Consider the following 25120-nt stretch of genomic DNA (forward strand, 5'->3'; position numbering starts at 1 on the left):
GATGTGCTTAAGTGAAAATACACACCAGGTGTTGAAGACCTAGTATGAGAAAAAGAATCTTAAAAAACCCGTAATTTGATCTTGATTCCATACAGAAATAATAATGTTCAGATATTTTGAGCTAAATAAAAGGTATTAAAATTAATTTTCGTTTTCTTTTTACTTTTTACTTTTATGTGGCTTTACTTAATGTGGCTTCTAAACATTTAAAAGAAATTTTAAGTATGTGGCTTATGGCACGTTCTCATTGGATGGTGTTGCCGTAGACTAAACTACCTTTCTCATTTATTTTTACGTGCATATATTCCAATAAATGTTCACAACCTCTGTAAAGACAAATATAAGAGGTTGTCAGAGAATAATGTCATCACCTCTCCCTCTGCCCACATTTCTTGGGTGTGGCATTGCCCAGGATCTTTGAATACAGAACCTTTTAAGCCTCAGCCACACAGCCCAGGGAAAGGGATACAGATACTCCGGGAGAATCATTGCAAGAGAGAGGGCGCTGCAAAATAGAGAAAGCGTAATTGCGCTCTCTGAATGATCGTTCACTGAGCCTTCTGTGTGGCTGCCCCTTGAGTTGGGGACCTTCCCCTGCATCTTACGTGCTGTCCACTTTCCCAGCACACTCCCCCCTCCACCCCGGCTGCTGTGGGCCTCTGCCTCTGCCTCTGCCCTCCCTGCAGATAAATCACGGCCGGCGGCCACCGTCAGCTCCACTTGAGAGATCTGAGTGAGCCGAGGGGCATCACCCTCCTGCGGTCACTGCCTCTACTCTGCCTTTGTCCGCTGCTCAGTGACCTCGGCTTTGTGTCAGGGCCTCACTCCCCAACAATAGCAGAGGGTTGAAATGGGCTTCTCGAATCCCTTGTCCTGCTGAGGAGTTTTATTCTGTTTTGTTTTGTCTTAAGCATCATGGCCTTCTTCCTGCTGTAGGCTGGAGAATCTGAAACCATTAGTAACAAAAAAGCCATAAAGTTTAGGGCTCTCTGCAATATGTCCATTTTGCTCTCATCTCATCCTGTGTGCTTTGGTGGAGTGAGTTTATAGGAATCATGTAACTTGCTTTTTTTTTTTCTCTCCCACCTAATTAAAATTGGCTTTTCAAATCCGTGGGGAGCAATAAAACATATTTTACCAGGCTCACAATGTCTCTGAGCCTCCTTAATGGAGATTCGCTCTACAAATCCAGGAATTCAGGAATTCGTGTTGGCCCCGTCTACAACCAGTCTGCCCACTTCCTCTCCTCATTTTTCCAAGTAGACTAATTGAGCACTTCGAAGCCAGCCACTGGAGTTAGCCTGACTGCCTGGAGCCAACCACTCATTGGCTGGTTTTATTCAAGCAAGTGGTAAATGAAGACAGGACCTAAAATCCATAAGTACGACATTAAAATCCCTACTGTTTCCATTATTCATATAGATGATGAAATGGCAGCATTTCAAACCAGCACATGGTGGGGTTGGGAGGGGGGGACATGAAGTATGGTATATACTCAAAAGGACAGCGGGTCCTATGATGTCTCCAGCACCGAGCTCTCCCTCACTGTTCCCCTTATTAAATACAGCACTGCAAGTTTGGATTTTGTGTCCCCAAAGAAATGGAGGCCCCCGTGACTGATGGATCCTGGGGAAGTTGGAGTCACTTTGGAACCTGCTCAAGAACGTGTGGAGGGGGCATCAAAACTGCTGTTCGTGAGTGTAACAGACCGGAGTAAGTCCTAGAACTTCTTGCTGTCATTATCGGGAGAGCACGAGTGGCACATTCCAGAAGGGAATGATTTAGCTGGAGGCAGATGGAGAGCTCTTTCCCAGTTCGAGAGGCAGTGGATTTCTAGGGTTGCCTAGACCGATAATATCCCATCTCTTTCTTCCCAGGCACCGTCTCCTGTAGTCTGTTTCCTCCCATGGTCCTTTATTAAAAGTTCTGTCTACCTTTGGGCGCCCGGGTGGCTCAGTCTGTTAAGCGTCTGCCTACAGCTCAGGTCATGATCCCAGGGTCCTGGGATCGAGTCCCACGTCAGGCTCCCTGTTCGGCGGGAAGCCTGCTTCTCCCTCTGCCTGTCTCTCCCCCTGCTTGGCTCTCTCTCTCTCTCTCTCTCTCTGACAAATAAATAAATAAAATCTTAAAAAAAAAAAAAAGTACCGTCTTCCAAACCGTAGATGCTGTTGTATCGGTTGGTCTGTTTAACAAGTTGATATTCAGGCATATCTCACTGCCTGCCGAGCTTGGTATAGTAGGCTAACAAAGTGAACAGATGGATTTTCTTGAGGAAATCAAGAGATTGGACATTTCTATCCAGATTGTAGGTGTCTTGTTGCCTTTCCAGTTAGCTACTAAAATGCCAAAAAGGGCACACAGACCCCCCCAGGGCGGCATTAGCAGAGCCTAAGTGACTAGGAGCCCCAAGTCAGAAATTAGTTTTGGAATCAAGCTGGTTGTCTTATAGGTGAGACACCTAAAGTCCATCCCACGACCAGACAGTGTACAGATTGGGAGCATCCTGCTTTTCGGGATAATTCTCATTATATGACTATGGCTGTCTTTACTAGCCTAGCCTTAGTACATGTTCTCAAATGAAGTTGATGGGGTTTTTTCCTAGCATCTATCACAGTAGACATGTGTGTTTATAAGGAGATTTAAGAAATCATAATTTTACCGTAAGGAATGACATCAAATTTTGTATGGATCTAAGGTGTAGCAAATCTAAAGGGACAGAAGATAATACGTGATATTATTGCCATTGAATGTATATAGGCTGGAGAACCAAGAAGTCTTCATAGAATAGGGATAGATTTTAGATGTATAAACCAATAGCCATATTTAAGACCCAGTTGTTTTGGGATTATGTAAAGTGATTTCATGCACAGTACTCATTTATGTTTCACAGCCTACATTAGGGGTAGCAGACTGAATTGTAGACCGAAACAAGCAGGTAAAACAGGGAAGTGGGTTGGTACAGTGTAATAAGGTTGTCTGGCAGGGTAGTCGAGACGAAGTGCAGGGTGCTACTCAGACCTAGCTAGTTGTTCACAGGTAGGAAAAGGGCCTAGTGTTGACAGAGCTTCCAATTTTTTTATAAGAAAAAATATGAATCGTGTTAACCAAAAAATAGCATAGCTTTAGGCCACTGTTGTAAGCCCCGGCCTAATAAATACTCATTAGTACAAATCACAGGTGATGATCTATTTATTTTCATTTATTTTTGCTCACAGTCCAACATGTAATATCATGTCCACATGATATTAACCTCTACAAAGATAATTAAAGAGCTATAAGACATAGACTCTAGTCTGTAACTATGGGTATAAACACAAAACATTAGAGTATTAAGAGTATTAATAAAGTATTTTGTGGTAGTTGTTTAAATAATAGTACAAATATAGTACATGCCTTCAAAAAATCCAGACACAAAACTATATGATATAAAAAATTTCTGTCATCATTGTTCCTACCTCTGACCTACTCCCCACGAGGAAATAACCAGGGAAAAATGATTTGATATGTATCACTTTGGACTTTTAAAAAAGATTTGTCATGTAATATGTAGTATATGAAATAAGTATTCTGTAATACAAAATAAGGATCATACTATACATAGTGTTCCACAACTTGCTTTTTAAAGTCCATTATAAATCCTAGCTGTTTGTATTGTTGAAGCTTTAAAATAAAGCATTTTAAGCTAATAGCAAATATGACACACTTTTTAAAAATTAAAAACTATTTGGTGGCTACAATGAGCCAAATTATTATTATTACAGTGAGCTGTTATTGTCATAAGGATATGAATATTGCCAACAAGTGGACATTTTTGAAATTGTGACCCAAGAATACTTCATTCAAAAGAAGTGTTTGGTCTTTTTTTTTTTTTTTTTAAGTCTTAGAGCAGTTCTAGAGGTAATGTGGAAAGTGGAGAGAGATAAATCACTCCATAATTGGAATGAGCCAGACAAAGAAAATCACCCAGTGTAAAGATCTCAGCAGGAAAGTATCTTGAGCTTCAAAGTAAAGCAAAGATCCTCACATTCAGAAGTTAGGAACTGATCATTAAAGACTTCAATTAGAGGTCCTTGTCCTTGCTGTTTGCTATGGGAGGTTTTAAAAGAATACAATCCACCTAGTTGAGTGTCAGCCCTGACATCATTTCATTAAAGCTCTTCCAAGTTATTTGCTCTTTGGGATGTCCCTGTGAATTGAGGAAGGAGTCTGCCTCAGAAAACTTTAAGTTTACAATGGCAGTGGTGGGGAAGTCAGTTTGACAAGAGAAAGGGACACAGGAAAGGGAAAAGCAGATCCAAATCTCAGTTTAAAAGCCTGTGCAGAGAAATTCACGGAGCAGATGGTTCATTATGCAGAACGCAGAAGGGGTTGCTTCTGATTCTCAAGGAATTTGAGGGGAGTGGTGGTCCCGTCACTGGCAACCTGCCTTTTCCCAGTTTGAGGAGCCCTTTGAATATAATGTAGAGTCCCATTTTTAGCATCCAAGGTATGTCTCTATTAAGAACGCTAGATTGTTTTTTTTTTTTTTCACAGTATTCATGCAGTTCAAGGATGTATTTAGCATCCAGATACTTCATGTGGCATTTTTCTTTTTGTTTGTTTGTTTGTTTTTTTCCCCCTGAAAGCATTAAAGCTACAAAAGAGAAGTAGCCTTGCCATACACATGGGACTATGGTGTCTTTGTGAGCAAGCTGTAGAAAGCAGATGCTTTCTGATTTTGGTCAAATGGTTTTTGATCTCAACCAGTATGTAATGCTACTGATTTGCCATCATGAGAATGGGGCATCATTGTTTTGTCTTTTAATGTTTTATTTGTTTTTTAATCCCATTTATGACCCATGCCCTATAGATAAGATGAGCATATGTTCTGATCTGTAAAGACAGTCCGAGTTCACATCTATTGTCAGGAGAAGTTATTAATAGCTACCCTTCACTTTCTCTAATTGTCCTGGGTTGGACAATTAATTACATGATCACCCAATCTGTAAGAAACATGTAATACAGTAAAATCTAAAACCAGAACCACCAAAAACATAATTTAGAGTACCAAAACAAGGTCAGCATTGGAACTAGAAGATGCATTATCAGGCCCTTGGGCCCTATCCTTGTTATTTTGTGCTCTACATTGACTCTGAGCTTCTTGGTGGCTAGAACAAAAGTTTATAGAATTTTTACAGGTCCATCAAAAATAAAAAACCATGCCAGTTCTTTGGAAAAGACAAAGCTTTCCCTCTTCGGTGCTTCTATTTTACTTTTAAATTAGGAGGTATTTAAAAACTAATAAACTCATAGATTTGAGAAAAAGATTGTAAAGTAGATATTTTCCCACTCAGGCTTTCACCATAGTAACTGCTTATGAAATCTGACCAACAAGGTAATAGACGTGTGTCTATTTCATCATTTGGCTATAAAGAATTGCAAGAAAGTTTTCTTTTTGAGGCACTGAGTTGGATAAGCTTATTTCAAAATTCAAAAATTGGTTTCTTTGGGAGAGCCATTAACTAATGAATGAATAAAGTTATCCAGGCCTATAGACCGCTCCATTTGGAAGGGTCATTAATGATCACAAGGACAGCTCTCTGGCTTATCCCATCTAATCCTTGAAGAGCTTTTCAGCATCCTCGGCAATTGGCCATTAGATCCTTTCTCAAAACCCTCCACGCACAGGAAACACACTACCTTCTGGGGCTGCCTGTCCTATCATTAGAAATTCCTTCCTTGTGCTAACCCTAATCTGCCTGCTCCAATTCATTTTAAGTACATTTTAAGTACAGACAGAAGTTGAGATTTCAAACCCATTTGCAGACCAAAGTTTAGCTTTCCTTGAGGGTGGAATACACCTGTGATGATCTTTGCAAAACCGCCTCCGTAGCTTTGGCCATGTAGTATCATGAGTTGTCTTTGTATGTTAATAGGCATGGTTGTGTAATGTGCACTTGAAAGAAGGATTCAGCTTGGCTGTGCTGAATATATTACTTTCATTGTAATTAATCTGGCAGTTTCTGTAAGTCCTTTCCATCCCTACTTGACATGAAGTTTTTTTAAAGGATCTTAATAGTTGAAAAATATGATTAATATTTTTAAAGCTGTATTTCTTATAATTTTTATTATTTGTCTACGTGGAAAAAATACTCCTACCCAGCTAAATTATTAAACTATAACATGAATTTTTTCCATGCTGAAAGGTAAGTTCATTTGACTATAGCCTTCCCCATTACACGGTCCTTGCAAATCAGGGAGAGATGCTTTGGGATAAGAGAAAAGCCATATATTTTGAAAGGGCAAATTTGTGTTTATTAATAAAGTGTAATCTGTTTTACATAAAAAGCAAGTAAAGTCACAGAAGGAGTGTTGATACGGAAAGAAGCCCATCTCAAGAAAGGCAGCGTAGGAAAGACACCAGATCATAAGCTTTGGGTCAGGGAGACCTACGCTGGTCTGCCAGCTGGCATTTCTCACTTAATGAGCATGTCACCTGGTCAGGTTACTTAACGTTTCTGAACCCCATTAACAAACATTCAGAAACAAGAGTGCCACTCCCTACCTCACAGCATGGCTGGGCACAGTCATACAAAGTGGCTTGGGGCCTTGTACACAGGAGTGGCTCAGGGGTGGAATATTTTTCCATAAAATACTCAGTAAATATTTTAGACTTGTGGATCATAGGATCTCTGACCCAACTATTAACCTTGCCGATAGAGTGGGAAACGTACACGGGCAACATGGGATGAGGGGGTGTGGCTATATGCCAATTAAACCTTATTTATGGACACGGAAATTTGAATTTCATCTAATTCTTAGGTGTCTCAAAGTATGTGTTTTATTTTTTCTTAATTTTTTAAAATGTAAAAACCATTGTTACCTCCCAGCCGTGTAAGAACAGGCAGGAGGCAGGATTTGGTCCACAGGCTGGAGTTGGCAGACCCTTGTAATAGTTACACATTTACTATGTGGCAGGCCTTATTCCAGTGGTTTGAATAGATTAACCCAGCTGACCCTCACTCATTCCAATGAAGTCGATCTTAGCATCGTCTCCCTTTTACAGATGGGGAAACTGAGTCTTAGATTCAGCTACTTGCCTAAGATTGCACCATTATTAAGAGGCAGGCCTAGGATTCAAACCCTCCGTTTCCAGAGTCCCTATCGATGACCCTCCACAATACTGCCTCTTACATGGAGTGTTTTCTGTGTGTTGTTTATTAAAAATGCCATTTATAAAAGGAAAAAGGAAGTCACTAAATGCTATTTGCCACTTGATAGTGGGCAAAAGCGAGCCAAGGTGGAAATCGTTGCCATCCAAAGGGAAGCTGCCTCTGAGTATTTATGATTCGCAGTCCAAGGAACTGCTGCATTTGGACAATTTCAGGAGTGAGTTAAGACTTCTTATAAAAGAGAGCCAAAAGGAAAAAATCAACTGTTGAGAATTTAATTTCAAAAAGAAAGAAAAATTAGTTACTTTCAGGCAATAAATAAGTGATTGATCCTCCATCGTTAGTTGGGCCCTTTAGAAAGAGTCCACAAAGATCATTTCAATCTGAGGAAAAATTGAAGGAGGTCTTCCTTGTAGCACGTTTAAGGCAAGTTTCACCTGAACAGGTATATGGGCCTGATCTATTACTCACATGTAATCTGTGATATTTTATGCATGAGACTAGGGTGTCTTGGTACTTAGAGAAGAACTTAGAATCCAGGACACCAAGGTTCTATCTCTAAATGGCACCAAAAAAGAAAAAAAAAAAAACTCTGGACCATAGTTCCTGGATAATGTAGCAAGAGAGCACAGGGAAAGAAAGAACCTGGGAAACTTGGAATGTTAGTCCTATCTCTGCTCATTTACTAGCTGTGTGGACCATGACAAAGTACTTGACTTCTCCGAACCTTCTGCCCCTTGGTATAAAAGTACTACATCTGCCTTACCCTTGGACAAAATATGAGTGTGGTTTAGCGAGTTGAGTGCACAATGCAGCTATAAAACACATGGGCTTAGTTGTGTTTCATGGAGAAACAATCAGACAGATGGTGGGAGGTTACGTGTCATTTTGTATCCCTAGATATAGTTTTCTTCGTGATAAATAACAGTATTTATTAGACGCTTACTAAGCTTCTCAGATCCATAATGAGCTTTTCAGGTGCACAGTATCATCTCTGTCTCCATTGTGCAGGATGGAGCTCAGAGAGACCAGGTGGCAGACACAGAGGTGTCCACTGTGTAGCTACAAGGCCCATGTTCTTGCCTTTGTCTATACATCTTTTATCTAGGGAGCACGTTGCAACAGTATCACGACCAGTGCCCTGTCCTGAGCCTTGGGCACTCTTCAGAAGTATTGAGACCTGCCCCATATCTTAGTGCAAATTCGGTACTCAAAACAAACTGCTCGATTGGATCAGATTAGATTGGGACATATTGCTGACATATTAACATAGTAGCTAACATTTTCAGCATCTACTGTGTGTGCTCATTTTAGAAAAGGGGCAACTGATGTTCAGGGAGGCTGAGAACTTCATCTAAGGTCACACAAGGAGGATAGAGTTGAGACTGGAACCCAGCTCCAGCTCCAGAGCCTTCTCTGTCCTGCTGGACTGGCTCTCGTTCTGTACTTTATGGACATGGATATATGTCCCATTCCCCCAAGTCCTGGTTTCACAAAACAAAACAAAACAGACCACTTTGTATGGTTCCAGTGACTCTGAAAGATTCATTTTAAAGAAGAAAAGTGGAAAACTTTCTTTCAGAGATGTCCTAGGGTAACTGTGAAACCCCAGCTGCTTCAGCCCTGGGTGGGTGAGCCCAACTTCCTCTGATTCTGTGATCTTCCCATTTCCATGATGAATTTGGCAAGCTGTGGACTGCTAGGAGAGGTGTCATATAATTGACTCGCTGGGTCCCATCTGGAAAATACATGTACATTTGAATTTCCTATAATTGCATGCCGAGATGGAATTTGCACTGTGAGGCTGGGCAAGCTTACTATGTCCTCTCCTCACACAAAAGTTAATGAAACCAGTATGCTCCTCATGGTTCTCCTATTAGGTTAGTCAAAATATGGGGATGTTCCTTTTACTCCATCTCATTTGTAAAACAAAACAAAGAAAAACAATGGTTGTGAGAGGAGAGAGAGAGAGAGAGGAGGGAGAAATTGAATGGAAGTAGAATAGCACAAGTGTGAGGCTGGTCCTCTGTGAGAATATCATGTTACAAAAAGTAGACGGGGAGCTTCCAGCTACTCCTCCATACCTTTTACCTTCCACGTTTTGAAAACCAGAAGACTGAATTTTCAGGAGAAAGAGGACAGATCCTTGCCTGATAGATCCCAGGTTTTGTATTTCAAACTCTAACATTCCATCCTCAAGACAGCCTTACTCGGTGGCGCCTTCCCATTTTTACAGACGGAGGGGCGAAGTCTTGTGGAGGTGAAGTGACTTGCCCAAAGTCATATACTTAATGGTGTGAAGGCAGAATGCAAATGCAGATTGCAGAGCCTTTGTGCTGTCCCTTGTCGTCAGCTACTTCAGACTCGCTTACCCTAGAAGACGGGAAGCCACGGAGGAGAGAGTGATGTGGGGAGAAATGCCTTGTTATCCAGTGTGTGTGTTCTTTCCGTTTCTTTCCCCAGGCCGAGAAACGGTGGGAAGTACTGTGTAGGGCGTAGAATGAAGTTCAAGTCCTGCAACACAGAGCCGTGTCTCAAGCAGAAGCGAGATTTCCGAGACGAACAGTGTGCTCACTTTGACGGCAAACATTTCAACATCAACGGTCTGCTTCCCAATGTGCGCTGGGTCCCCAAGTACAGTGGCAGTAAGTGCATCCAGGGAGGCGTCCGAGGATGGTGGGCAGGCTGGCGCGGGGTGCGGGCCCACAAGTCACACTGTGGCGTGTTTTTCCTCTCTAGTTCTGATGAAGGACCGTTGCAAGTTGTTCTGCAGGGTGGCTGGTAACACGGCCTACTATCAACTGCGAGACAGAGTGGTCGATGGGACTCCGTGCGGCCAGGACACCAGCGATATCTGTGTCCAAGGCCTCTGCCGGGTAAGTCCCGGGTGCGTTTCCTTCACTGCGTGGTCCTGCCGCCACGCTGTGGTTTGTGGCTTCCTTGCTAGAACCAGCGGCGGCTAACGTCTGTGCACTGTCTCCAGGGAAGTGGTTTTCAAAGTGTGTTTCCCAGGGCAGCATCAGGAATGGCATCACCTGATGCTGATGCCCAAGTTTGAGAACCAGTGTCCTGCATTTTTCTGACATTCTCAAGCTCGGTGAGGATCTGCACAAAACCTCCCTGTGAAAATTTATTATAATAATTTGTGCATACACACCCTCCTTTACTGTAACCTCGGTGCTTAAGGTTAAACCCAAATGCTTCCATACAGCAAGTTTTCTAGATTCGATAGTTCTGCTCCAGGAAGATGTCTAGAGGCATCAGATTCTAGTCGGGCCTCTGTCGGACTTCTCATTCTGATCTCAAGCATGAAAGCTTCTACCGGAGACATAGCTGTTAATCCCTCTCGGAAAGGAAATCGAGAAACTTCTGGCGGATAGTAAAGCATCCGTGCAGTGATTTCTAGAGGGCATGATACCATTTCCCTGCTCTCACCCATCAGAAAACATTCTTAATGTAGCCCGGCTTTGAGGTAATTTATTTGATCCCTGCATGTGGTCCAGGAAAATGGAAATCCTAGTCAGTAGGATTTGATGGAAAGGGCTCCTGAGAGCTTTCACCCACTTGCCGACTCAAAACTACAGCGCACATTTCCTCGTCAGTCTGTTCGTAGCAGAACATTGAGCTCCTCAAAGGCTAGTTCACACCAACGAGCAGCGTGGACAAGAATGTGAACTCTGTCCTGGTGTTCTGGTCGTTGCTCGTGTCCTTCGCAGACCTCCGTCAACACTGCTGCATTGCATGAAGATGTGGTGAAATTCCAGAGGCCACTTGGAGCCTCAGGCCTTACACGGGCAGCCTGGAGGCATGCTTTGTCCTCCATTCATAGCCAGTATTTAAACATAGGGGATTTCACATAAAATCCAATTTTCCAGTTTCTCTTGAAAGATTGAGAAATGTCAACATGGGGCTCCTATTTCTGCGTGGTGGCGAGAGCCTAGAGTGGACAGAGGTTGCTCCCTTCAGATGGGATGTCAGCTCTTTAACTGGATACAGCGCCCCCCCACCACTCCTTTTTTTTTTTTCATTCCTGAGCAATTCTTCTCATTTATCCCACTTATTTGTAGACTTAGACTTCTCAAGCTTGATTTTTTTTTTTTAAGATTTTATTTTCGAGTCATCTCCACACCCAACATGGGTCTCGAACTTACAGCCCCAAGATCAAGAGTCACACGCTCTACCAACTGGCCAGCCAGGCGCCCCCACACTTCTCAAACTTTAGTCTGTAGATGAAGAGATAAGGATCTTGCTAACACGCCAGAGACCCACCCAGCGGATCTGGGTGGAGCCCGAGATTATGCATTCCTAACAGCATCAGAGATGCTTATGGCTACCTGTCTCAGGACCACGTTTTCTGTACCAGGGCTATAGATAATTTGAGTTCTCAACCCTTGCAACTTTAAAGAGACTTTCTTGTCATTTTTGAATGCATAATTCAAAGAAACATGCTAACTGCCATGTCATATTTTTTAATACTTTTTGTGATTTTATAATACTTACCATTTCTTTCAAATGTTTCTATTTTTAAAAGCAAGCTGGATGTGATCACATTTTAAATTCCAAAGCCCGGAGAGATAAATGTGGAGTTTGTGGTGGCGATAATTCTTCGTGCAAAACAGTGGCAGGAACATTTAATACAGTACATTATGGTAAGAATCTGTTCCTAAAGAACCATGAGAGGGAAAATGGTCAAAGTTTAAAAGTTGTTAACCACAGGTAAGAGGTCAAAGTATTCATGTCAAGCATAAAATCAGTCTTGTTAAGGTACCTTACCCATCTGGCTAGAAGACACTTAATAGCCGGAATTGGATTATATTCCTTTGTTGCGCACCTTTTAGTCCGTACCCAGAGTAACTGAACTGTGTTGTGGAATACTGAATTGTGGCTAAATTCTTTGCAGGTTACAATACTGTGGTCCGAATTCCAGCAGGTGCTACCAATATCGATGTGAGACAGCATAGTTTCTCAGGGAAATCAGAGGATGATAACTACTTAGGTAAGATGGCACGTCCCCTGCCATTGGTAGGCATTCTACTTCTCTGGAGCTATTAGCAGATGTTCCTTCCTTCCCCCATGTGCGCACGGAGAGCTGTTGGATGCCCTGTACTTCCGTACAAGTAGTTGATCTTGAAATTCATTCTTTTACTTCTCCCTCATGTGTGTAACCTCAGAGTGTTGTTGGAAGAGTCATGTAGTTACCGAAGTCAGTAGCAGGGGTTTATTCTGGATCATAATAAATTGGAAGGCCCTACATCAAATTTTGAAAGCACTTACCATGTAAGTTCTGCATAAAAATCATTGTTCTCTTTGAGTCTTCAACAACAACAACAACAACAATCTGTCCTGTGGGTAACTGGCTAGCAAATGCTTTATTAAAGATATTACTTGCCCTAATTTCTGTGGTGCCAGCCCTAACCAATAACAGACCACTGGTGGACTCATTCAACCTTTCATCATGCCTGGTTACTCCAAAAGGTTCTAGAGTGACAAATTTTTCTCAGGTCATGACTAGAATGGCCCACCTTGTTACTTTATGGATTCTTCATCCTTGTCTCATGTCCAGGCACATAATTAATTCCTATCTATGCCTTCTGTTTAAACCACAACACACCGTCAACCCTGTGTTCATTTCAACAGTTGGCTCAGCCCGGTCCCACGTCAACTTCTCCTTCTGTAAACCACTGTGATTATGAAATTTCCCAACCATTTTTAATTAAAAGAAGGACAAAGGGAGTGGGGTCATGACTGAAGGGATTCAGCTGGTCACCTTGCACAACCAGACTCCTCCTAGCCATGGAGAGCAGCACGGCTTGCACTCTGATCTAGAAGAAATCACAGCGGTCTGACTGGGCAGTGATTTTTTAAAAGAAATGAATATACTTGTCCTCTTACAATGTCCAGGCAAGAACTCTATTTATGTATCTGAAGTCAGCCTCTGTAGCGGCTATCTGCACATATTTGGACATAATGAACTAGTCAGTGAGTATTCATTGAATCAGATTAGAATCAGAGTCTGTATTTTGGAATGTCTACATGAAATCCTTGATAGCTAGACAATGATCCATTAGCCAAGCATGCTGATCAAGGGTAATATGTGTATATGACTTCATTATAGCATATTCTGCAGTATGTCATTTTTCACTCATTCACTTCTTTAATATGGGCCAGGCACTCTTCTAGGTACAATGAGCAGAACAAAAATAAATAAGTAAGTTAAAAATCACTGTCTTCTTGGAACTTACTTTTTGGTGCTAGTAGAGAGACAGTAAGCAACAGCTTAATAGATCAGCCAACTGTATACTGTTAGAGGATGGTAAGTTCTATCAGAAAACAGAACATCATAAGGGAAATTGGGATACTGAGGGTGAGTTGGGAACAGTGGAGGTGAAGTGTTGGAACTGTAGCAAGAGAAAACAGGTTGATTGGGGGAAGAGCATTCCAGGCAGAGGGAACGGCCAGTGCAAAATCCTTGAAGTAGGAGCATGTCTAGATTATTCCAGCAATAGGGGAATAGGCCCATGAGGCTGCAGCTACATCAGCATAGAGGAGAGTTCTAGAGGAGGCTGATCATCTATTAGGAGTAGATCATATAGAGCCCTATAAGCATTGAAAAGACTTGCTTGTACTCTGGGAGATAGGGCGAGCTACTGAAGATTTTGAGCTGAGGAATGACAGGATATAATCACATTTGTATTTTCAAAGGAGCACTTTGGCTGTTAGGTGGATGAAGGGCACAGAGTCGATGCAGGAGGACTGGTTAGAAATTATTGCAGTAAGCCAAGGGAGAGATGCTGGTGGCTTGACCCCAAGTAGGAGCAGTGGAGGTGACAGTACATGGTCAAAATCTGGATATTTTTTGAAGGTGGAATCATCATGATTTTTTGATAGGTTGAATATGGTATGTGAGAGAAAGAAAGGAGTCAGGGGTGACCCCAAGATTTCTACCTGAGCAGCTGAGAAGATGGAGCTGCCGTGACCTGAGATGAGACAATTTGTTCCTTATTTATCCATATGGCTGCTAGTGTCTTTTTTTTTTTTAAGATTTTATTTATTTATTTGAGAGAGAGAGACAACACAAGGGGAGGGAAGGGACAGAGGGAGAGGGAGAAGCAGACTCCTCGCTGAGCAGGGAGCCCGACGCGGGGCTCGATCCCAGGACCCTGACATCATGACCTGAGCCAAAGGCAGATGCTTAACCAAATGAGCCACCCAGGTGCCCCATTGTCTTAAGGTCAGAGGCTGTGTCTTTATATTTTCAGCTCTTGATATAAAGCGTACACATATATGTGCTAAGTAAATAATTGCTCAGCTGTTGAACAGCCACTGCTCATGTCCTCTTTACTGAGGATTTACTATGTGCTTAGTGGGGGATGAGATTACCATGGAAATAAACAAAATCGTCCTTTCTTTGAAAGACCACAGAATCTTACTTAGAATCATTTACTCAGTGGCTGGATCAGCTTTTCCCTACCCTCTATATCCAAATGGGTGGTGACTTTATAAAAGAATTAACAGAGTTCTTGAGGGCCCTTTGCAAAATTATTTTTTGGGAATCCCACATTTCGCATTCTACCACTGAGAAAAATAGGTCTGGCATTTTTCTGCGTGCCCTGGGTTATAAATTTGAACATGTGGCTGTCGCTATGGCCTTACTACTTCCTAATTAAATCCAGCAGCATTGCATGCAACCTCCTTTATTAATTAATTTCCTGAAAGCTGAAAGCCATGCTGACCTGCTTCTTTCTTCTCCTTGAAAGGGAGAAGGATTCTCCTCTCTTCTGCTCCTTCTTGGAAAAATCTCTTTCTAAGTAGGGGCCTCAGTTCAGTTCAACTTCATCAACCAGGCCAGGCACCTGAATTGGGCAGGGCCTCCTGATAACCTTTTATTCCTCACGGGAGGTTTCTTAATCTCCTTGGAAAGAATGAAAGCAAAATTAAAGAAGATTTGTCACCTGGGAGAGGCAGTCTGGGGTAGTCATGGCCCTTTAGTGGACTATTATAGTCAAGTCACCTGTTGGCAAAAGAACAACTCTCTGGAAGCAAATGCAGAGAGTGCAAGCATAGATGGCCAGTCACAGTTCACTGAGTGTGAAGGTCGAGACCTCAGGGCCTTTGAGCCTTAACAGTGGCTTCTTAACAAGTGAGGAAGAATATGACATCATCAAATCCGAGGTGCATAAACATTTACTCTTGGCTTGAAAGCTGCAGCAAATGCTCTAAGAGGGTTTTTCACACCCACAGCTGTTCCGTTGCTAAGGCATCTTCATCCTTGTCCGTCCCATTTTTTTAAAGGCCAGTCAAGCCACAGTCTTTCTGCATGTGCTGGTGAGGGAGCAATTTCCAGGAGAGAAGGCCTTTGTAGCAACCCAGCTCTGATGGGTGAAATGGGGGGGCGGGGGACCAACCCAGGAAATTAGCTCCCCTAATCGCGTTAGTGGAAGGTTGGGCAGTAGACTGTCTTTTGCAGGAAACTATTTGTTTCACAAGATATCAAAGCAGAAAGCCTCCCTGTCAAAGGCCATCCTTTCACACAGGCCCTCCCTCCTGTCGGGTTAAAGCCAAGTTGCACCCAGAGCCACCATGTTCATGTTTCTTTAGGAGAAAAAAGATCCATTTCTGTGGTACTTCTTTGTCTCCAGTACACTTAGCTCTTGATTAATTGTGGCAATGGTAAGACAGGAGTCCATTCAGTTTGGGATAAATCACGAAGTTCATTTCCCCTGATGACTCCTTTCCCCTTCCCTCCTGACCATCTACCGGGAGAGGGAGCATGCAGAGAAGGGTAAAATGCCCCTAGTTGGCATAAGCCCGAGAGGAAGCCGGGAGACGTTGGAAAGGAGCCCCAGAATTAACCTACAACAGACGATTGCTCTTTGAATGCGCACAAAACTGGATTATCACTTAATTTACAGGGCAAGTCTTGTGACATCTCATTTCCCCCGTTTTGGTGAAATGTCAGCTGGGTAGCTAGCATGCGACCTCACTTGAAAGAAGTGGGTGATTGTGTTGGCAGCACGTCCGGCTGTCACCATGTAAGTGACCCACATTAGAAGGCAGCCTCAGGATATCTGAGGGGCCACCGAAACAACCTCGCCTCCAGTCAGTGACCCATTGAAAGTCCTGCCTCTCGCATGGCTGGTGGGTCTCACGCTACAGCGGCCGTAGGGGAAACAAGGTTGTCAGAGCTTTACACTGACAGGGAAACAGTTATTTGGCTGGAAGCATTCTGTTCTCCTTGTCATAATTGTCAGGTCCAATCAATCACTCCTTCTTTCAGTGTCATTGATTGAGCACCTACTATGGGCCGGGATCTTTCTTGGGGTTACAAAAGTGCATTTTCAAATGGTCGCTTTCCTAAAGAGGCTCACGTAGTCTAGAAAAACAAATGACTTAAACTGTTAAAAATCTTGAGCTAAACGAATTTGATTTCAACTTGCGTATAAGAGAAAGCATGCATGAATTCATTCACTCATTGAACAGGTACTTGTTGACCTCGTTCTTAGAAAACTTTAGTGGTTAACAGGCTCTGGAGACAGACTTCCCGTGAGTGGAAGCCACCTGGCCTTGGGAAGGTATTTTAATAATATTTAAGTCATGCCTTGCTCATCCCTAAATTAGACAACTGTGAAGGTGTGGCAAAGAGACAGTGCATATGAAGACATTATGAGCGGCCAGCAACCACAGCCCATATGCACTGTCTTGTGTAATGTTCGTAACAATCCAGTAGGAAACTCGTTATCTAGAGAAAGGAACTGAGGCTGAGAGAGGTTCCATAACTTACCCAAGGTCACATAAACTTGTCAGCAAGTCGGAAGAGTTGGAATCGTTATTGGTCTGACTTCAGACCCTACACCCTGAATCACTTCACTTTCCTGCCTCAGTGTAGGAAAAGGTATGGCTGGCATGGTGATATAAATGACTGGGAATTGAGGTTTATTGGTGGGAGTGAATGGGAAGGCTGGGAAGATTACGCTAAGGAGTTTGAAGTCAATTGTATAGGTCGGGGGGTGGCAATCAAAGGATTTTGAGTTAAGAAGCAGCATCTAAGATTTTGGAGGGTTTGTGTTTTTAAAAGCTTTTTCCCTGCTGCCACATTCTTCCCAACCATTTCAAATGAAGGCATCTCATTCTTCCCTCAAGACCAAAATGGAGCTTACATGAGTGGGTATGAGTGAAGTGCTGGATTAGGGACAGAATTCAGTGCCCTTAATTACCGATCCTAGAAAGACTAGTACTTCCATCAGTATAGTGTCCAAATGAGTGAGCTCTGTGAGGTGGCCATGTCCAAGAAAACAAGAACCCTGCTGCTACTGAGCCACTGAGACTATTCAAAGCTTCCTCAGCCCTCAGTCATCTCCACATAAGGGGACAATACCGACTTTCCCTAAGTCCTCTAAACCTCTTCTGGCCTGCCTGGTAAGAGACAGGATATCACCTGCATCAGTGAAAGACGGGTTAAGATCTGGCACACACCTCAGGCATCTTGGCTCCCTATCCCGCAACCAAGACCAATATCACTAACATGATGCTGAGGCATGATGCCGCCAACGATTTACGCTCTGCGTAGGACCAGTTGGTTGACATTGGCACCTGGGATGACACCTGTGTGCCACTCGAGTTAAGTTTCCACATTCCTTTTATTCACTTAAATACATGGCCTGTGCATTTCAGGGTTCTCTCCCTACTGAGATTTGCTAATTGTGAGCAACTTACAAAAGGTAAGAGGGCCTTTTTCTGATACTTCGTTCAGGGCCCAAATGTTTATTTAATAGCTCTGATTTATTGAGTTCTTGTTCATGTCAAGCCCAATACTCAGGAGGATTCATTATTCAAGGAGTGGTAGTACTGAAAAAAAACCTAAGTGGTACTCACAATAAAACCAAAATTTTATAATAAATACTAGGGGGGAAAGATATGATTAGGATTTTATCGGGAGAAATTCATCAAAAAGCATGAAAATAGATTGTTTTTTCTTACAGTAAACAAAATTATGTTTTCATGTCAACCATGCACGGGTTTTTAGATTATAGGATAATGCAATTAATAAATATTCTTACCTGAGTTTTCCAGTTAAATTATGTGATAGCAGAGTAGTGCCTTCTTTGCTTAAAGTTGGAATTTAACAGTAAAACCTGAAAAGGAGTCATTTTTATGAAAGCTTTCTGGGGCTTTATTCACTTTCTTAATAGTCTCCCTTGACACTTAGATAAATAAATCATTTCTTCTGAAGCAGCTGTCATTATAGCTTCTTGGTCCATTTTATTTACTTTTCGTAAGTTTGTAACCAGTCTAATTTCATCAAGTTCTCAATTGGCCAATATTTTGACACTTGACTCCAGTAGTTCTCTAACATGAGCTTTTCTGATTGTTTCATCTTTTTCAAGATCTGCAGTAGATTCATTCATTTTTCTAAAATAAAAAAGTATTTATGATCATGTGCCATGTGCTCTTTTTGAAGCTGAGATATAGCAGTGAATAAAAGGATCCAAAAATCCTTGCCCTCATGGGGCTTACATTCTTGGTTGGGGAGAGAGGGCATAGACAAAGGGTTATGGAGGGAAATTAAGGTGGGAAATGGGATGGCAAGTATGGAATCTGTGCTGGTATTAGGAGGGGGTTGCAGTTTTAAAGAGAATGTTCTGGGAAGGTGTATTAATTATCTTTTACTGTATAACAAATTATCTCAAGACATAATGGCTTAGAGTAACAAATGTGTACTATATTCCAGTGTCTGTATGTCAGGAAATTGAAAACAGCATAACTGGGTGTTTCTGGCTTGAGATCTCTCATGAAGTGGCAGTTAAGACTTCATTTAGGGCTGTGATCACATTTAAAAGCTTGATTGGGACTGGCGGGTCCACTTCCCAAATGCCTCATTCAGATGCTGTTGGCAAAAGGCTTTATTCCTTCACAGGAAGCCTCTCAGCAGGGGCTGCTTGGGTAACCTCACAATATGGCAGCTCAGCTGGCTTCTCCCAAAGTCAGAGAAAGAGCAAGGTTGAGCCACAATGCCTGAGACCTGGCCTTGGAAGTCACACTCTGTCATTTCCTCAAAATCCTAGTGATTACACAGTTAGTATTCCAGGTGGGAGAGGACAACACAGGATGTGAATATCAAGAGGCAAGGACCATTGGAGCCATCGTGGAGGCTGATTGAGTGACATTTAAGATGAAAGAGTGACTGAAAGAGTGACATTTAAGCATTATGTTGGCCATGGATTTTCAGATTCTAATATCTGTCCAAAGAAGACTAACAAAGATTCAATAGGCTCAACTAATCCTAACATAAAATAGGGGTATTTGCGTGGGAACCAATTTTGTAAATGTTCGGTTCATTAATACATATTTTCAAATCATAAGACTGCTGCTTCTATCTGTAATACTGTAATGTGGGGCTTGTATATCAAACCCCACACTAATTAGAACCCTTATATTTCATTAATATAATTACAAGGGTGGGTGTTTTTATCTCCACTTTAGAGATGAGGAAATGGAGACGGGGAGAGGGAAAATGAGTTCCCAAGGCCACATAGCTGGCAAGTGGCAAAACTAGGATTTGAGCCCATCCTGTCTGACTGAAAAATAGATATTCTTTGCCCTCCCAACTCTCTGCCTTTCAGAGCGCTATTTCGTATTTCAGGCAGCAAGTTATTGGCAGCAAATCAGTGAATACTCTTTTCTCATCTACAGCTTTATCAAGCAGTAAAGGTGAATTCTTGCTAAATGGAGACTTCGTTGTCACAATGTCCAAAAGGGAAATCCGCGTTGGGAACGCTGTGATAGAGTATAGCGGGTCCGACAATGTAGTGGAAAGGATTAACTCCACAGACCGCATTGAACAGGAACTTTTGCTTCAGGTGAAAACTTGACCATGAGTCCATGACCCTTTCCTTCCATGTGGTGTCACCAGACCTGCAAACATCTTCTCCATTTTGTCTGCTCATCCTAGGTGTTGTCAGTGGGAAAGTTATACAACCCTGATGTGCGCTATTCTTTCAATATTCCAATTGAAGACAAACCCCAGCAGTTTTACTGGAATAGTCATGGGCCCTGGCAAGCATGCAGCAAACCCTGCCAAGGTATCTACTTTTCAGTTGAGTTTTGGGGTTTTGAGATACTTTTATTTTAATTCTTTTTATTTATTTTTCTTTGGAAGCAGCCAAATGCATGTAATCTTTAAAACTTTCTGTCTGCATAAATTCTCTGATCTCCTTTCTCTGCATCTTTCTGGTTATTTTTGGAGGGCAAGTTGAACTTTTTAAGGGATTCAGGATATGTTGGGCTTCCTCTCCCTAAGAGATTTATATACATGTGTGAAGCCAAGCAAAATCAGCTCTGCCACTTTGATTTTCCAGAGACATAGATTTAGTAGTCATATTATGTATCATTTATCTCATTTCCTTTTGTCTTAATTAGGAGCCAGCAAATTATAGCCAGTGGGCCAAATCCAGCCTGCTACCTGGCTTTTATAAATAAAGTTTTATTGGAACACAGCTATACCCTTTTTACATATTATTTATGAGCATCTGCTCTTGCCCTATCATGGCAGAGTTGAATAGTTGTGACAGAAGTCATATGGCCCACAAAACCAAAAATAGTTACTATTTAACCCAGTACAGAAAATGTTTGCCAGTCCCTAAATAGTTTCTGGAATAAGTTACTTTCTCTGACTAAGGTTTTTCCTCCTTGCCTAGGGGAGCGGAAGCGAAAACCTGTTTGCACCCGGGAATCTGATCAGCTTACGGTGTCTGATCAAAGATGTGACCGGCTGCCCCAGCCAGCGCCCATTACCGAACCTTGTGGCACAGACTGCGACCTGAGGTGAGGCCAGTGCGTGTTCATGGTCTTTACTCTGAGCTGTGAGGGTCTTGCAGGAGGGAGGAACAGAAGGAGGAGACAGTGGTCTTTAGTTCCCCTTCCTTGCATTTCTGTGAAATAAGCTTCAGCCAATTTTCCATCCTTCTGAAACCAATTATCCAAGACATATGCCTGCGGATTTCTTGTTCTTCTCCTAAGAATTAAAAATAGCTAATAGAGTGTGGCATTTGCCAAAAGAAGTTCTCATTTCACCCTCACAAGTCAGTGCTAGGTATTGTTAGGATAGAGTCACATCTTATGTAAATGTTTGGTACGAATGTCAACAGAAAACGGGGAAATGTCATCTCTCAAGGTACCCGTATGTTGTTCTCTATACCCCCAGAGTGTATATCACCCAGCAGAAGAAATCTTATGCATATGAAAGTTGCAGTGCCCTAATATAAAGTCATGGAGGGAACTAGAAGAAAATCTTCATGCAGTTGTCTAGATACGGAAAATACTCTGTATTTAAGAAAAGTCTAAATCTGAGGCAAGAAATGGTGAGCAGGTTCAGAATTCTAAAGCTTTCCCATTTACCTGCAAGGTTGGCTGTGTCATGTTTGAATATTAAATAGCCTGCGCCTTGCTTTGTATACTCTGAATGTCAGTTAAGTGCAGCTAACATGAGTTGATGCTTTAATTCGCCTTTTACGTAAGAGAAATCAGCAATGTAGAGTGGTGTGGGAAATTGTTAGGATCTTACCATTTGTAAGTGGCAGAGTGAATACTTAAGCAGTTCGCAGGTTCCACTTCACAATGCCAAATCTTATCCAATGGTATTGACAGCCTAGAGTGCTGGAGTGAAGATTGTAAGGCCCTCTCTAGGCTCCAAGAGAAAAGAGGAGTGCTGGGATCAATTAGTAATGTCTGTCATGCGAGTAGGTGGGGGAGACATGGCATGAGGGCCACATCTTTGCCAGACCTGACCTGATGGCTTTGACTTCAAAGCCCAGGCTCTCTCCACCCCCTGTACTTCATGTCTACCCAGGACCTCTGACCTGCTTATTCATGGGCTTGTCACAAAGCATTGATAAGTCATTGAGGAAGAAAAAAACCCAAGACATTAAAAGGCAGACTATACAGTATTAATTTTTTTTTTTTAAAGATTTTATTTATTTATTTGACAGAGAGAGACATAGCGAGAGAGGGAACACAGGCAGGGGGAGTGGGAGAGGGAGAAGCAGGCTTCCTGCAGAGCAGGGAGCCCGATGCGGGGCTCGATACCAGGACCCTGGGATCATGACCTGAGCCGAAGGCAGACGCTTAACGACTGAGCCACCCAGGCGCCCCAGTATTAATTTTTTTATAGGTAACTAATGTACTTATAAACCCATTGCTTCAGCCAATTGAGTTAATTTAGTTAAATTAGAGTTAAGGTCTTTTCAGAAAAATAATTATTTATCTGATTGCCGAACTGAATTACTCACAAAAAAACCTGACAGTCACTGTCATTGTGGTTCATACTAATTGTTGCTGAATAGCTATGAACAACACTGAAAGACTGGAGAGAGGATTGTTACTGATGGATCAAACTCTAAATAATTTTCCCAAAGCATGTCTGTGGAACACGAGTTCCACGAGATGATTCGTGGTGAACCAGTATGTTTAAGAAGTCTTCCCACCTCTCTCCTCCCCTGTGTAGACATGCATCGTATCAGTTAACATTTGGAAGGCCCAGAGAAGTTCTGAAATATAGAAACCTGCTTAAATCATTAGTGCCCAAATTTATTCCTAGTGTTATTTACTCCCACAATGCCCCACACACCCACAGAGGCATAAACATTTCTTGTTTCCGCTTATAACAAATACTTTGCTTCTCTGAAATATAGTAATAAAATGCATTGTCGCATGAAAGGAACCAAATAAATTCAAAACCCTGGAGTTGAGACCCCCTTCCAGGGAGAGAATATGAAGCAGACAATAATAGCATTTTGAGAAGAACTTTCCTAAGGCAACGCTGTGACATTTCCATAGACTCTTCCAGGTTCTCTGCTCAAATTCTGAGGATTGTGTGAATATCAGAGAGACTCTGTTCCACTTGATCTGCTGGTGTGTTTTCTTGTGGGGGCAGGACTCCTGCCTCCCTTACCCAGGATGGATAAGCTTTCCACGAGAAAATGGTGATGAAGGCAAAGAGAAGGTAGCCAAGAATCAAAGAGCAGATGAAAGTTCCAGATGCCTCTGTGGAATTGGACCACATTTTGCCTTGCTTCCTCAGGGAAGTGAGAGTTCGCCCAGATTAAACTTTGACAGGATGAGATAAAGCATTGTTTTACAGTCCTTCATTTAACGAGTTCCGGTTAGAACAAAATCCCAAAATACTGTGTCACTCTAATGGAAAATAGCAGTAGCCCACTTTGCATGCCGAACGTAAAAGGTGGTCAACTCTGACCTACTTTTAAGCATTTGTGAGAAACTCCAAGATAAGCATGTGGCCAGTACTCCTTATTGTTTCCCAGTCCTGCCCCTGGACAGATGTGGATGGAAGAATTCTTAGGGCATCCGTATTTGGCAAACTACCCAATTTCTGAGAAGTAGACAGTTAACAAGAGTTAATTCAAATGAAGATTATGAAGAAATTATCCTTTTTGGATTGTTAAATTGAATCAACAACCTACATTTTAAGCTTATTTATTTATACTCTTCTATTCAGTTTAAAATTTTTGTATTTTAATTTGAGCACTGACCGTATTTTGGGGGCATTAAAAGGGTAAGTCCCACTTTGTGCGTAGATGCTGATAATGGGGAGGCTGTGCATGTGTGAGGCCTGGGGCATATGGGAAGTCTCTGTACCTTCCTCTCGGTTTTGGCATGGGCCTAAAACTGCTCTAAAAAAATTAAGTCTTTAAAAAAAATTGTCTAATCAAACTATATAGACTGTGGCCCATGTTTAAAAGGAACTCAGTCTTTATTCACAGAGTTGGGCACACTTGAAATTCACAGTTACAGGCCAATTATCCATTCCTTTATTAAGTCACAGGATGTTCACTGAACACATTTTAGCATGGCCCATATAAAGGAGGTTTTCTACGGAGAGTTTCCAGTGGTGGTTCTCTATCAGAAGCAGCCTTCTTGAGAAATGAAATGCTGAGTTGCATGAACCTTTTAAATATAAAATTGCTTTTTTTGCCCCGTTGAATTCCAATGTTTTCTTCTTTTTGGTTGCTTGAATTTCAGATTGACTGTATCAGGGGAGAATCTTCACAAAGATAGGACCTCTGACTATCACTCTGTGACTTCCATGTACATTGGCAGCCATGAAAAATACATGGATATGTTGGTTTAAAATTGGATTTCAGTAACTGAGTGTGGCCTTGGGTTTTGTGGTATTTGAGTTAAGGAAGAAAAAAGAACTCCAGTCTTCTACCAGTTGAAAATAGATAGGACATACATATTTAACAGAAATGTTGGTTTCTCCCCATTATTTATGCATAGGTGGCACGTCGCCAGCAGGAGTGAATGTAGTGCCCAGTGTGGCTTGGGTTACCGCACATTAGACATCTACTGTGCCAAATACAGCAGGCTAGATGGGAAGACTGAGAAGGTTGATGACAGTTTTTGCAGCGGTCACCCCAAACCAAGCAACCGGGAAAAATGCTCAGGAGAATGTAACACGGGTGGCTGGCGCTATTCTGCCTGGACTGAAGTAAGTTGGTTCTCACTCAATGAGCATCTTCTTCTTGGATGCTAAGTCTTGATTAGCTGATGGTGGCTAATCAACGAATTAATCAGTGAGGGCTGCATTGAGAAACCCTATTTAGACTGTATGGAAAAGAGTTCCATGATTGATTTACAATGCCTGACCTCATTCTGCAGAAAAGAGTACCATGATCAATTTGGAATGTCTGATTATATGACACTGAACATGGCGTGTGGAAAATTGAGAGTGGTGGGACAACTCATCTAATCCCTTTCTCCATACCCCACAGGCCATTTCCAATTTTATTTTCTTATGCTTATTCACTAATATTGACTTTAATATAAACCCGGTGAATAAATGGATAATATGAACAGATACTCCCCAAATCACAACTAGAATTGGATTGGTTGGGTGGTTGTTTCTTAAGGGCTAAAAGAGACAAGGCAGCATAGCCAGGACCTTGACCATGCTA

At 42.1% G+C, this 25120-nt stretch overlaps 1 protein-coding gene across 7 annotated transcripts in view; it reads left to right on the forward strand.

Moving 5' to 3' along the window:
- Nucleotides 1-25120, forward strand: part of ADAMTS9 (ADAM metallopeptidase with thrombospondin type 1 motif 9) — a 164398-nt gene that overhangs the window by 45403 nt on the left and 93875 nt on the right. For all 7 annotated transcript variants that reach the window (XM_064594102.1, XM_064594119.1, XM_064594118.1 and 4 more), the window contains 9 exons: nt 1568-1713; nt 9615-9796; nt 9891-10027; nt 11683-11800; nt 12052-12147; nt 19842-20008; nt 20101-20230; nt 20846-20972; nt 24444-24654. In XM_064594102.1, coding sequence (XP_064450172.1) covers nt 1568-1713; nt 9615-9796; nt 9891-10027; nt 11683-11800; nt 12052-12147; nt 19842-20008; nt 20101-20230; nt 20846-20972; nt 24444-24654 — 1314 coding nt within the window. The remainder of the gene's footprint in view (nt 1-1567; nt 1714-9614; nt 9797-9890; nt 10028-11682; nt 11801-12051; nt 12148-19841; nt 20009-20100; nt 20231-20845; nt 20973-24443; nt 24655-25120) is intronic.

Source organism: Mirounga angustirostris, unplaced genomic scaffold (genome assembly GCF_029215605.1).
Source record: "Mirounga angustirostris isolate CCGP_5_RB_7025 unplaced genomic scaffold, mMirAng1.0.hap1 SCAF_1, whole genome shotgun sequence".
Taxonomy (NCBI): Eukaryota; Metazoa; Chordata; class Mammalia; order Carnivora; family Phocidae; genus Mirounga; species Mirounga angustirostris.